The sequence below is a fragment of the Acinonyx jubatus genome, chromosome D1 (genome assembly GCF_027475565.1).
Source record: "Acinonyx jubatus isolate Ajub_Pintada_27869175 chromosome D1, VMU_Ajub_asm_v1.0, whole genome shotgun sequence".
NCBI classification, from domain to species: Eukaryota; Metazoa; Chordata; class Mammalia; order Carnivora; family Felidae; genus Acinonyx; species Acinonyx jubatus.
This window is the reverse complement of record NC_069390.1, coordinates 16287083-16301721: the sequence shown is the minus strand read 5'-3', so window position 1 is coordinate 16301721 and position 14639 is coordinate 16287083. Positions and strand designations below refer to the sequence as shown.

Genomic DNA, 14639 nt, shown 5'->3' with positions numbered 1-14639 from the left:
GTCAGAGTTGGACTTGGAGCACAGAAGATACTAAAACCTGTGCTTTCAGTCGCTCTGCTGTCAGGGCCGTAAAGCGATTGTCCCAGGACCAGAGAAGAGGCGGGAGGAAGACTGGAGCGATGAGGGGTGAGTAGGTACACCTCTTTACCTCCCGCTTTCCTTGGAAGTCCCTATGTGCTTCTGCACGTCATTAAAATGACATCAGATTAATGCCCCCAACAGGCTCAGTTATTTGAAGTGCCTTCATCTGAGAGTCTTGTGGGATATGGTGGTTCGGAGTGTGGGCCCCAGCGTCAGACTGTCTGGGTTCAGTGTTCTGGGATAGGAAAGGGAGAACCACGGACAAGGCACTTGACTTCCGTGAGCCTGTTTCCTTACATAGAAGATGTATGCAATGACATTACTTGCCTCAGTAAGGTTGTGAGGAGTAATTTAGGTAACGTGTATGGTGTACTTAGCCAAGTGCCCAGTACCTGGTAAGCTGTGCATAAACCACGGCCGCCTGTATGCTCACTCCTGCCTGGTGTGATCAAAGTTGCTCTGCCACTCTCCTCTCCTCTGGCCCCTGCAAATAGCACGTTGGTGGGGTTGTTGCTTCCTGGGATTTCTACTCACATCATCGGTATCAGACCTGAGCAATTTGTTTCTCTACGAAATGGGACTTAGAGGGTGTATAAGTAGATTCAGAAAGGGTTTGGACGAATGTCTGAGTTCTAAGAGTCACAGCATGTTCTTGAAGGTTGCTCCTGGCAGAGGTCGTTGGTCTGGGATGGAGCACAGCGGACGCACCACTGCCCTTCTGCGCGGCTCCGCCGAGTTTCCGGCTGCACCATGGCCCGCTGCCACTCCTGTTCGCTGCATCTGTGGCTGGGGAGTGAGGCAACACAGCCTGCAACAGGCACAACACTGAGTGTCAGCTGGCGTGAGATGCCGATCACTTGATACTTCTCTGGGGACTGTGCTGTGAAGTCTCATCCCTGAGCTGGTTGGGGGAAGAACATGGATGCCACCATGATCACCATTTGTGACCTAGAATCTTCAACTAAGATCTATAAACCTCATGGTTTAGAGTGGGAAGGGACTGGAGGTAAGTACTTTTGCCCCCTTCCCTCCTCTTTATTTTCCCTTCCCGTTTTTCAATACTTTCAGGAACAGAGAATTGGGACTGAGTTCCTTTGCCCTTGTTTGGTTCTGGTTGACCAGAAAGCAGGGGGAAAACTGGGAATTCAGTGAGTTTGCAGGACCTTGGCGGCCCAGAGCTTTTTTAAAATTTATTTTTTAACGTTTATTCATTTTTGAGAGACGGAGACAGAGCATGAGTGGGGGAGGGGCAGAGAGAGAGGGAGACAGAATCCCAGGCCGGCTCCAGGCTCTGAGCTGTCAGCACCGAGCCTGACGCTGGGCTTGAACTCACGAGCCATGAGATCGTGACCTGAGCCGAAGTCGGACGCTTAACCGACTGAGCCACCCAGGTGCCCCCAGCCCAGAGCTTTTAACCAGATTGGGGAAATGGATTAAGAATTCGAGTATCCCAACTCTGCTTTTGAAACAAGGGTACACATTCTCAAGATCGCTTCCCTTCAACACAGCTGTCAGCATACAAATCGCTGACCCAAGCGCAGCCACTCTTTCCAAATACATTGTCCTAGCACAGCAGCAAACTAACTCCTTGGTCTTCCTTCCAGGGAGCGCCTACTCCCATGTTCCCACTGCGGGGGGCAGAGGCGAGTGTGATTCCAGGCAGCACGGGGGCCACCTGAGAACCACACTAGAAGCAACTTTCCGCCAGCCTTTCATTTCTTGAGCGCCAGCTGAGTGAAAGGTAGTCTAGAAAAAAGTTCCTTGACCCCAATGGCTGCCCAAGAAGTTGCCCGTGTGAATCCAGAGCCTCTTAGTGCTAAAGGGTTTTTCTGACTGTGGAGGGAGGCCCTGGGGAATTTTCCCGGAGGAGACTCCTCCGTTCCCTTTCTGGTCCTCAGACTGAGCATGAAGCAGCTGTGGGTTTAGACTCAGACGCCAGAAACCAGGCAGGAAGCTCCTGAACGTCCCCCCACCTCCTTGAGTCAGATGCTCCCCAATCCAGTCCCCGTGTGAGAGGCACCGCGGCCCGGCCAGAACGGGGCCCATCTTGCGTGCAAAGTGGCAGGAAGCCCGAGAGCTCCTTGGAACCACAGTGCTGGTGGGAGGGAAGTCATGACCAGGACCTCAAAATGGGGAAGGGACTCCTCTGCTCTCCCGGGGGCTACAGGTGGAAAGCAGGAAAGGTGCTCTGCTGCTCCTCCCAAGGGAGCAGAAGCCCAAGCCTGTGCACCCGGCCCCGGCACTGCTCCGTGAGGGGGCCTCCCTAACCGTTCTATGGCTGCCGGCCAGGCCCAAGAACCGATGACAGAGCTGCCCAGATTAGGAGCATCTTGGGAGACAGTTCTAGTTAATGCAAACTTTATTTATAAAAGACTCTTAAATTAGTTGTATCATGCCATGCATTCATACAGAATACAGTGACCCTTCAGGGCTACAGGGAGAAGAGCTCACAAACTCAAAGGAAAAACTATTAAAGTTTCTAATAGTTAAAAGCTAGGAAAGATCAGGACGACTTTACAAATGAGCAGTTAAAAATAAAAGACAAAGGCTATGGAGACTAGTCGGAGCTGAGAGGAGGGCAGCTGTTTACAAGTCTGTACACTAAACTACTACACGGACAGTCTTCTAGAGGCAGGGCGCTGGCGGAGAAGCAGAGTATGTACAACGACTCGCGCCGCGGCGGCTCCTCCCGGACCCGCGGTGTGTGCAGCCGGCCAGTCTGTGTGCTAGGCCTGCCGAGGCCCTTCGACTAGGAGGACTCCGAGTTTAGTGAACTGAAGCTGCGGGGTGCCGGGGGCTGGGGCGGCTTCACTTGCGACTGCTCTTTATTCTCTCCAGTCTCTTTTTCAAGTCGTCAATGTTAGCCGTGGAGGACGAGGACGTGGTCGTGGTTCCTGAAGAGTGAGTCTGGTGAGAATCCAGGTCCAAGTGCTGGTGCTGCTCCCGGGACTCCCGGAGCTGAGAGAGTTTGCTGTGCAGCATGTCTGTGGAAGAGGCAACCGTGGGAACTGCTGGTTTGGAGAGCAGAGAGGTCAGCGGAGGTCGGTCATCTTGCTGTGGAGACAAGGGGAGACATTGGTCAAGCGGGTCAGTGCGCAGCTCTGGAACGGCAGCGGCCACTCCGTCCCCGAGCCACACGGAAGGAAAGGAGCGGTACCTTTGTATTGTCCAGACCACACCGCTGTCGGAGGATTTTGAGTCTTTCCAGGTAGACCGACGGTCCCACCTCCTCTCCGTTTGTGTTACCAATGGAGGACACTGTGCTTGTGGGAGCAGACATACACGTGACCTCCGTCTGAGGGGAGATGCCTAGAGAGGAAGTGTGGAAAGGACACTCAAATGTACCCACGTCCCACTTCTAGACTGGCCTGGTTGATCTGCCACCACAGGGAACGATTTGGGACCTAGATATCGCCATTACAAAGACTGAAAAATCCAGAAGAGTCCATCTGGAATTGGTGATAAAGGGTGCTCTGAAATTCACAAGATAAGCTGAGCGAGAGCTTCAGGAGTCAACAGAGAAGAGCACACTGTCAGTTGGGCCGGCCATCTACATCTGGGATATGAGGGGTTGGATCTTGTGACCCTACGCCGACCTGGGCCATCCAAAAGGCCCACGCCACTGCTGGGGCTACGGGAAGTGTCCAGCCGAGGAACCTAAGGACTTTAAATGTTGGCAATGATTAGACGAGGTCTGGACGAGGTGACACACAGGAGGAAGTGCTTATTCAAACCGGGGGAGAGAGCAGGAGCTGAAGGCTACAGTGTATTCAAGGGGAAGAGGCGGAAACGGAGGTGTCCTACAAACACCCAAAGAAGGGACAGGAACGGGAGCATCTGTCACCCCAGCGTGGAGAGCAATACTCTGGCAGGAGAGGGGGAAAAACCAAAAAAATCTGTCACAGTTCTTAAATTCCCGAGAAGGAACAATAACAAAATGCAGGCATTTAAAACGCCCAAAGATAATGCGTTACACGATGCATTATCTAAACCAAAAAGATAAGGTCCTGGGACGACAAGCTTCCTTACGGTAAACCAAAGAGTCGCACACAAGATTCCTCTAGGAAAATAGGAATCCCTAATGTAAACGTGAGGAGAATGCTCTGACGGAGAGTGAACGAAGAAGGACGTGAGAGTCGGCGGCGAGGGACGTGTGAATGCTTTCCACACAAAACCGCTCAGGCATCACTGGGGACACGCACGTGTGTTGCAAATGTGCTGTTCAGGCCCAAAGTATCAAATGTTGGATGTCACCAGAGAGGACTTTGGGAGTGAGAAAAGGGGGCTCTGCCTCGATCAAGCAAACTATGGTATGTCCACTTACCACTTCCAACACCCCACATAACACAGTATCTACTAGGTTAATTGTTCGGCGTCTGTCTCTACCCTTGTGGATTATTAATTTATTATCTATTATTTATTTGTTAGTTTACGTATTTGAGACAGAGAAGTGGGGCTCATTCGAGGCTCGTGTTTATCCCTAAAGCAGGGCTCGAGCTCACCAACTGTGAGATCAAGACCTGAGCCAAGTCAGATGCTTAACGACTGAGCCACCCGGGCGCCCTACTCTGGTGGATGTGAAATTCTAGCAGAGGCTTCTCTCTGTTTGCTGCCTGGCACACACAACAGTACTTGCCGAGTGATAGGAACGAAAGCTTCTCTGAATGTTAAGCTGAAACATTACTTCCCCACAGTGGGAAAGCCAAGTATCTGCAAATTACTGCTCACAGGATCTAGAGACAAAGGAAGACCTTGAAGGTGTCAGTAACAGAAGAGAGCTGTCAAGGGCCTTATTACACCAAAAGAGAGATCTCTGTCACCATGCAGAGTAGAGCTCTCACATTTGTCCTGCATCTAGTTCTCTGTGAGTTCCGTGAAACTCCTCCTCTAACATTCCCAAATTTGTTTGCCTGAAAAACCGTGTTCCTTTGTGGTTTTCACACTTGATCTTAGCCAAAAGGCTGAGAAGCCATCCTTTGTGGTTTTCAGATTCCAGTCATGTTCTCTCTCACCACATATCTTGCTAGGCTGAAGCTTCAGTTATATATTCTCTGAAATTATTTTTCTCTTCTTCTCAACACCTTAAATTATGCCTCTCCAAGACCTTAAGATGTTTTTTCTTGAAGTGTAATGAGCAGAATGTCTACATATGGACATACCGTGGTTTGCTTGATCAAGGGGTGGGGAGTAGATGACAAATTTTAAGGAAGGTCTGAGACAGTGGTGTCTGGACAAGGAACTGATGGAACAAAGAGAGCCAGTCACAAGACCATCTTGTGGAAGAGCAATCTACATGTAAGAAACGGTTGGTGCAGAGGTCTAAGCAGGTACATAAATGCCTGGTGTGTTCCGGAACAGCAAGGAGGCTGGTGGGGGCTGGAGTATTCGGAATGGGAGTCGGAGTGAGTAGAAGACGCGGCTCTAGTGGTGGCCTTACGTGTAGGGCCTCGTAGATCTCTAGAAGGCCTTTTGCTGAGAAAGGGAGAGCCTTTGGGAAACATTTGAGAAGTACTGTTTTGGTGCTATGCGTGGAAATGGGAAGGCGACAGTGGAGGCAAAGGGTCAGCATGAAGAACAGTGCCATAAACCAGGTGAGCGATGACGACTCTCACACCAGGGCAGTGGCCGTGAAGGTCATGAGAAGAGTGTGTGGATTCTGTACATGGTTTGCAGGCAGAGCCAAAAGGATTTCCCGACAGAGAGGAAGACAAGACTCAAAGGCTCTGGGTCTAAGCAAACTAGAAGGACAAAGTTGCCATCACCTGAGATGGACAAGAAAGGAAACAGCAGGTCTCTTCCTGGCTTGGAGGAATATCTGGAGCTTAGCAGTGACATGTTGAGTTTACAATGCCTACTAGAGACCCAAGTGGAGGCATCATGCAGGATGTACCTGTTGGGATTAGGAAGAAGGTCTGAGCTGGACCCAAAACAACACTGGGCCTCTCTGGCACGTAAACGCCATGTCAACATCGCTGGTGACCATTAAATATTGAGGAGCACAGGCATTAATTTAAATGTGTCAAAGCCTCCAGTTCCTGAGCTGGGAGATATTTTGAACTCATCCCTGAAGCTACTAGAGGAAACCATACCTGTTGATGAGGGAATACGGCCTTTGCCTTCTCTCTCCATCTCAATCACCCGAAGGCCTCTTTCAACATAGCTCTGGAAGAACTGGGAGGAATTTTTCAGAAATGGTTCAATGTCGGCATCTGAATATTTCTTCTTATACTCATATAACTCTGCTAGGCCCTGGTTAATAAGAAAAAGGAAGAGGAGGGAGAAATTAGTCAGTGGCCCTTCTCTATAAAGCAGAAGCCCATTTGGCTAGACCCTTTCCCTTTTACCTCTTTGGTGTTCTCTTTAGAGCCAATCTTCTTAAAAATCTCAGCCAAGAAATCATTCACTTTGGCCTTTGATGATTTTTCATCCTGAAATTGAAAGGCACAAAGGACCGGCTAGACCCAAGTTATTAATTAGGAACCCCCCATGGTTGGATAAGAACTAAAGATATCTCAAAATCCAGACCTTACTGGTATGTTCCTGTGGCTAACAGAAGCACCAATGTCTACAGTGGAAAACACTAACATTCTGAGTTACTGAATGCCTCCAGCTGCAGCTTTTCAACTAAACTTGAGGAGGAAGGACCTTGGCCCATTCCTCCCTAATTAAGTAGAGCTCACAGTGGATTTATTTGGCAACCAAAGCCTTAAGCACAAGTACAGAAACCTTTCTTAGGGACCAAGAGGCACATGGTTAGAACTAGTTCATATTTGAAAACTTAAAGGTGGAAAATGGTTGACACCTCAGCAGGAGAGTGGTCCCATCCCTGAGCCTTAACCTTAGACCCTCAGAAAGATGGGCTCCAGCGTTTACATCTGTGACAGGATCACCACCCTTAGTCTTTCGAGTCAGGACACTTACTATTCGAGATGCTCCCTTTTCTGTTTCCTTATCAGACTTGCTCCCGGTCTGGTCCATGCTGTGCTTCATCATCCGGCAGAGGTGGGCCTCCAGCTCAGATTCGTTCTTGTTGTCAATCATTGTTAGGTGGTCTAGGATCTGTGGGAGACAGACGCACATTGAAATGGCAGCAATGCCGTGATGTTCTCTCAAGCTCCCTCTGGGACCAGCTGCTGTTCTCACATACCTTGGGCCCTTTTAATTTGCATAAAGTGTGCAGCAGCGTCTTTAGGGTCCTTATGGGAAATTCACTTTTGCATTGCTTCAGTTTCTCTTTGGGGAAGACCTTCATGAAAATATGTATGTCCAGAAGAATTCTGTCCAGATTAATGCTGTTGATGGTATCAGGCAAGAGTCGAACCATTCTCCAGAGACACTATTGGAAAAAGAAACAAAGTTAGGAGGAGTGGCTGAAGAATGAGGGTCACTCCTGGTACCATTCACCTGTCCCAAACTCTGTGGTCACTTCCAAAAGATGGTCAGGGATATAAGTGTGGAACACCACCATGCCTTTTGAGTTCAGCTGCTATAACATGAACAATTTCACTCATTTCAAGCACATCACGGCAAGAGTGTGACCAGCCATCCATGTAATCATCCCCACACCTCCTTCACACTCCCTGGAAACGGGGGCCTTGGTGAGAAGGTATGGAGAATCGGGTGTGGAACCCAACAGTACAGCAGTTCATACAGCTTAACCAAACCTGACCCAAGGACACAGACTCAATTACAGTGTAATAACAATGTTATAATGTTGCAGATACGTTCACTTAGGGTTTTCCGTTCAAGAGGCTAAAATATTACAGGACAGGGCTATGCTTACTATTTCCCAAAAAGGTATAACATTTGTCTCATGAAACTAATTGCCTTTTGCTTCTAGGATAATTCGTCTTTCCCTTTTCATTGTTTGAGGCCAAGAACTGTTCAGGCCTGAGCCTGGGGTATAAACTCGAGACCAAGTATATTTTTTTTCAGGTGTTCCTTGGTTGATCTGAGTCTATGTCTTACTTTCAACTCCCCTCTCTGCACACTTTAACAAGTATTGCATTTTGGAAAGAAAAGAGATCAAATTATTTCAACTTTACCTTCATAACAAGCTCTGAGAATTTGGGAGAACTGGCTGTTGCTAGCAGGCTGTCTTGGAGCAAAACAAGTAGGGCACTAGAAAAAAAAAATCCCAACATGGTAACATTAATAAGTTTCAAACGTGCATTCCAATTAAAACCAATAGTTGAAAGGCCAAGTGTAAATATTCTGTATCCATCTAACAAATTGAGAGCCTATGGATCAGGATTGTCTCTGATTACTTGACATTCAGCTATAAAGAAAATAAACATCAATCATTTAAGCTTTCTCAGTTACTACTTGGTAAATGGTAAAGCTTGTCACTATTTTTCATTGTCACTGGTAGCTGAGAAAGAAATGTACCTGAAATGTACGTGGAAGGAGAGGTAATCAACAAACATGCTAGTTCTATTCTAGAAAATTCTTTATAATTTTTTTTTAAAGTTTATTTATTTTGAGAGACAGTGCAAGTGGGGGAGGAACAGAGACAGGGAGACAGAGAATCCCAAGCAGGCTCTGCACCGTCAGCTTGGAGCCCATTGTGGGGCTCAAACTCATGAAACCATGAGATCATGACCTGAGCAGAAACCATGAGTCAGATGCTTAACTGACTGAGCCACCCAGGCGTCCCTATTCTAGAAAAGTCTTGTTGCTGGCTGGCTTACTAAGTTGTTACTAGTTTTAGCTGCTGTCTTGGGTCAGAACACTTTAGGTTCATGAGGAAGGGAAGAGTAATAAACAAACTTATTAGGCAAACCTAAAGTTATAATTGGTCTTAGTGACTTTGGTTTCCATGGGTAGACAAAAGAGAGGCTGTTTCAGGCTCAAATGGTGAGAGCATGGATATACCTCAGGATGTTGGTCTGGTCTGACTTCTCCAGAACCTTCACCACCAAGAGGTTCACAGAGCGGATCACCTGTTGTCCTTCCTCTAGATCTTCAATCCTAGAGTCCAGCATTAAGGTGATGAGGCCATGCATCAGGTCTTTCAGTACTCCAGTGGAGGCCTCCCGGGCAAGGCTTTCTATCTGAAACAGCTATCCAATCATACTTGTGTTAGGTATGAAAGCCAATATATAAAACAAAGAAGATAAATGTGGGTGGCACATTCTAGTAAACAGTTACACTGTATTAAAAAAAAAATGCAGAGTATTAGGGGGAAAAAAACCATCAGACTTCCTCAAATCTCCAGAAATAGCCAAAACTAATTGGAGTGCTTCTTCCTTCCTGTTGTAAAAGTACTTTCTGTGTGAGTAGTTATCTGTGACAATGCAACCAGGGGTCCTACCATGCCTAATGAAGACACTGGCAGGAAGCAGAAATCTAGGTAGTATGTAAGCATTCTATTTTGTGTCCTAACAGTAAGGCACCCAACATCTAATGAAAGTAGTCCGTAGTCTGCAAGTAAAACTCTGTAAGTGATGTAGGATTCAACAGAGCATCTACACAGATTCAGGTTCTAGAACCCAGGTAGGATGAGACTGAAAAGAAGCTCATGTTCTGTAGAGGTGGCCTTACCGAAATCATGTTGCCAATGATACAGCTATAAAGCTTGATGATCTCATCTTTCTCCAATTTCTCATCTGCCATATGTGTGTTGTAGATGAGTCTTAGCTGCATGAACGTGGCTATCAGAAACTGATCAATATGGCCAGACATAGCTTCAGCTTTGTCTTCCTGTCTCAGGACCTCATCAATCTGGTAACAAAAACCCCAAGATATGTTAACTAAAATTAAAAACAAAAACAACAAAACAACCCCCAAGATACAGTCTCCAAGCTTCATACTTAGAAGTAGCAGGAAAATGTTATGTCTATAATATTTATTAGCAAAGTACTTATAATAATATCTAACCTAGAAAAAAAATCCAGTCACTTTACACATAAATAACTAGTCCTTAGGGATTCAAACACTCAGCAGATACTAACTGAGCAAGATACTGTTAGGTAAATTAGTCACAGATCCTATTGTAAAAGGTTCACTATCTAGAAGATTAGGGAATATAATGTTTAAATGTCTCATCTATTAAAGTGAATACCCATCATCTCATTTGATCATTCAACAGCTCTGGAGAATCAGTAAGGTAAGTTAGTAAGATCTCCATTTACTACATGAGAAAAGCAAGGCTCAGAAAGATCAGACTACTTAGTCCAAACTCAAAACTCAAGTTTTCCCACATCCTGATTCTGGTGTTCTTTTTGGTTTGGTACATTGGTTGTCACTAACAGTAAAATGCACTACTGTGGGTAAAACATGTATTTCCCATTCACTACTGTAAAAATACCTTATTTTTATGATTACATAAATACCACCCAGAGACAAACATGTCAATCTTCAATAACCGCCCCCTCCTCCATCTTTTTTAAGAGAGCATGAGAATGGGGGAGAGGGAGAGAGAGAGAGAGAGAGAGAGAGAGAGAGGCATACACACACTGGGAGAGAATCTCAAACAGGCTCCACACTTGGCACAGAGCCCAACTCAGGGCTCCGTCCCAAGACGCTGGAATCATGAGCTGAAATCAAGAGTCGGACACTCAACCGACTGACACGCCCAGGCACCCCTAATGACCCTACTTTCCGGCAGGGTTGTCCTATTGTGCAACTCCAGGGAGCACCATTTTGACAGACTGCAGTGGGAATGGTGCCTGCTGGTGTTGTGGAAGCCAGGAGTCCTACTTTCATTTGCATCTTTGTGTGTGTCATACCTCATTGGCACATACAATTTTATATAACTGGAGCTGTTTAACAACGTTGTGTCAACAAAGACACCATAAAAAATACTTTTTCTCCCCCCAGGGGGAAGCTGACCCTTTTTCTAAAGTAATTAACATTAACAACCTGGTCCACATCCTTTCACATTCACAGAGTCATATACAACCACATGTGCATGCACAAATGGGGTCAAGGTTTAGGTTATTTTAAAGAGGATTATAGTTCGTACATTTCTCTGCATCTAGCTTTTCTAGCACAACAGAAAATTATGAAATTCCCCAAAGGCCACAGGAATAGCTCTATTTTTAAAGACTGCATTAACAGTCTACATATGCATGTGCCAAAGTTTACTCAATTGTTCCCTTACTAACTTTCAATGTGTTTCCGGTTTGGTTATTTTGTTTACTATAAATAAGGTTTCAATAAACATCTTTGTACATGTATCCTAATATACTTGTGTTTTTACTTCTAAAAGAACGATACATTTCAAATGATGGCATAATACATATTACTGTGTGGTTTTCTTTAAAAAGGCACATTGGGGCGCCCGGGTGGCATGCAACGTCCATCCGACTCTTGGTTTCAGCTCAGGTCATGATCCCAGGGTCATGGGATCAAGCTGAGTTGGGCTCTGTGCTGAGAGTGGAGCTTGCTTGGGATTCTCATTCTCTCTCTCTCTCCTTCTGCCCCTCTCCCCTGTTCACACGCAAACTCATGCTTTCTCTCTCTCAAATTAAAAAAAAAGGCACTAACATTGCATTTGCATTTCTACATTTAATGCACAAGTACTGTTTTTCCACAAGCTCTACTGCCTGTATGTTATTACGCTTTTTATTTTTTGCCACTCTGATGGCAAAACATGCTATCTTATTGTTACTTTAGGCTCCACACCCAGTGTGGAGCCCAAAGGAGGGCTTGAACTGATGACCCTGAGATTAAGATCTGAGCTGAGATCAACAATCAGACACTTAACAAACTGAGCCACCCAGGGGTCCCTTATTGTTACTTTAATTTGCATTTTGTAGCAAAGGAGGGCCTGGACCTCTTTTCACATATTTACTGGCCGTTTGGATATCTTGTGTGATTTGCCTATTCACATCCTTCAGTCATTTTTCTATTGGGTTCTCCTTTTCTCAAGAGTTAATAAAAGCTCTGTTTAGTGTAGCTATTAATCCTTTATTGGTCATCTGGGTTGCAAATATATTCCACAATATGTACGCAATATACTACTTGTTTACTGATAGTATATGGTAGATTTCTGCAGATTAAAATCTTAAAATTTTATATGTTCGAATGTGTCTTTTCTTATTCTTCTTAGGTTTCCTTCCTTGTTTTTAAATGTTTTCCCCAAGTCCCCTGGTTATTTCAAAAATTTAGGGGGGGTGATGAATTGTTTAAAATTTTCACAGGGTTACTTTTTTTTTTTTTTTTTTATCTCTTCCACATCTATGGTTGGTTCCTTCCTCATTCCTGATACATATTTTTGTTCTCTAGTCAGTCTATTAAGGAATTTGTTTTGTTTTACAAGAAACAAATTAAGAGTTGTTATTTTAAAAATCCATCTTAGGGGCGCTTGGCTGGCTCAGTCAGATGAGCGTGTGATTGTTGGGTCTTGGGGTTGTGAGTTCGAGTCCCATGTTGGGTATAGACATTATGAATAAACAAACAAACAAAAAATAAACATCCATCTCATGAACTATAGCTTTATTATCTCCTTTCAGATATTTTTTATTTTTTATTTTTCTAACTTCTGATAAGTACTAAGTTACTTCATTTTAGCTTTTTCCTAATAGCAAATGCATTTCGGCAATATATTTTTCATTTTCTTTCTTTTTACTTTTTTTGTGTGTGGATATCCAATTGTCCCCGTATAATTTATTGAAAAGACTTTCCTTTCCTTACTGTTGAACACTTCAGTGACACATTAGTTATAAATCTATTGCGCCTATATGCATGTATTTATTTGTGGGTTTTTAAATTCTGTTCCATTGAGTCTAGTTCATTATTTTTATGTCAATATCACATTGTCTTAATTACTATAGCTATACTATACTTAAAAATTTTTTTTTAAATTTACATCCAAGTTAGTTAGCATATAATGCAACAATGATTTTAGGAGTAGATTCTTTAATGCCCCTTACCTGTTTAGCCCATCCACCCTCCCACAACCTCTCCAATAACCCTTTGTTTGTTCTCCATATTTAAGAGTCTCTTATGTTTTGTCCCCCTTGCTGTTTTTATATTTGCTTCCCTTCCCTTGTGTTCATCTGTTCTGTATCTTAAATTCCTCATATGAGTGAAAGTCATATCTGTCTTTCTCTAATTTCACTTAGCATAACACCCTCCAGTTCCATCCACGTGGTTGCAAATGGCAAGATTTCATTCTTTTTGATTGTTGAGTAATACTCCATTGTATATATATATACTACATCTTTATCCATTCTCCATAGATGGACATGTGGGCTTTTTCTATACCTTGGCTATTGTTGATAGTGCTGCTATGAACTTTGGGGTGCATGTGCCCCTTTGAAACAGCATACCTGTATCCCTTGGATAAATACCTAGTAGTGCAATTGTTGGGTTGTAGGGTAGTTCTATTTTTAATTTTCTGAGGAACCTCCATACTGTTTTCCAGAGTGGCTGCACCAGTTTGCATTCTCACCAGTGGTGCAACAGAGATCCTCTTTCTCCGCATCCTTGCCAACATCTGTCCTTGCCTGAGTTGTTAATGTTAGCCATTCTGACAGGTGTGAGGTGGTATCTCATTGTGGTTCTGATTTGTATTTTCCTGATGATGGGTAATGTTGAGCATTCTTTCATGTGTTGGTTGGCTATCCGGATGTCTTCTTTGGAGAAATGTCTATTCATGTTTTTTGCCCATTTCTTCACTGGATTATTTGTTTTTTGGGTGTTGAGTTAGATAAGTTCTTTATAGATTTTGGATACTAACCCTTTATCTGATAGGTTGTTTGCAAATATCTTCTCCCATTCTTGTCAGTTGCATTTTAGTTTTGCTGATTGTTTCCTGTGGTGTGCAGACGATTTTTATTTTGAGGAGATCCCAATAGTTCATTTTTGCTTTTGTCTCCCTTGCCTCTGGAGACGTGTTGAGTAAGAAGTTGCTGAGGCCAAGATCAAAGAGGTTTTTGCCTGCTTTCTCCTCAAGGACTTTGATGGCTTCCTGTCTTACATTTAGGTCTTTCATCCATTTTGAGTTTCTTTTTGTGTATGATGTACGAAAGTGGTCCAGGTTCATTTTTTTGCATGTCGCTGTCCAGTCTTCCCAGTACCACTTGCTGAAGAGACCATCTTTATTCCATTGGATATTCTTTCCTGCTTTGTCAAAGATTAGTTGGACATACGTTTGTGGGTCCATTTCTGGGTTCTCTATTCTGTTCCATTGATCTGAGTGTCTGTTTTTGTGCCAGCAATATATTTTTCTGAGTTCAGTAGTTTCACTACAGGTTTAGAGGGAAATGCTTTCCTACTATTCACTATTAAGAGTTTTTTGGTTTTTTAATCAAAGGGTTAGTCAGGAGGGTGTTTCATACTTTTTCCAAGTGGCCATTATTTTTTGTGATATTATTTATTAAAAAGTCTGTTGGGTTACCAATAAAGAATTTGGTGAGTATATCTTTTACTACAACAGTTGTTAAGATATAAAAAAATATAGATATTTTCAGAGACTGTAAAATTCTATGTACACATATATTAAGTCCGGTTTACTGTTTACTAATACTATTCTATTAAGGTTTAACAACGTTAATACAATATACAAATCCTAACAGTACATCTTAATGAAATTCTATGCATATGCATCT

General features: G+C 44.1%; 1 protein-coding gene across 3 annotated transcripts in view; it reads right to left on the bottom strand.

Annotated features, from left to right (window-relative positions):
• Positions 1 to 2422: 2422 nt before the first annotated feature.
• Positions 2423 to 14639, bottom strand: part of CKAP5 (cytoskeleton associated protein 5) — a 110572-nt gene continuing 98355 nt past the window's right edge. For all 3 annotated transcript variants that reach the window (XM_015075665.3, XM_053203234.1, XM_053203235.1), the window contains exons 36-44: positions 9625 to 9804; positions 8956 to 9143; positions 8127 to 8202; positions 7229 to 7417; positions 7003 to 7140; positions 6426 to 6509; positions 6171 to 6330; positions 3239 to 3390; positions 2423 to 3135 (exon numbers count right to left, since the gene is read on the bottom strand). In XM_015075665.3, the coding sequence (XP_014931151.1) occupies positions 2890 to 3135; positions 3239 to 3390; positions 6171 to 6330; positions 6426 to 6509; positions 7003 to 7140; positions 7229 to 7417; positions 8127 to 8202; positions 8956 to 9143; positions 9625 to 9804 (1413 nt within the window). In that variant the 3' untranslated portion in view covers positions 2423 to 2889. The remainder of the gene's footprint in view (positions 3136 to 3238; positions 3391 to 6170; positions 6331 to 6425; positions 6510 to 7002; positions 7141 to 7228; positions 7418 to 8126; positions 8203 to 8955; positions 9144 to 9624; positions 9805 to 14639) is intronic.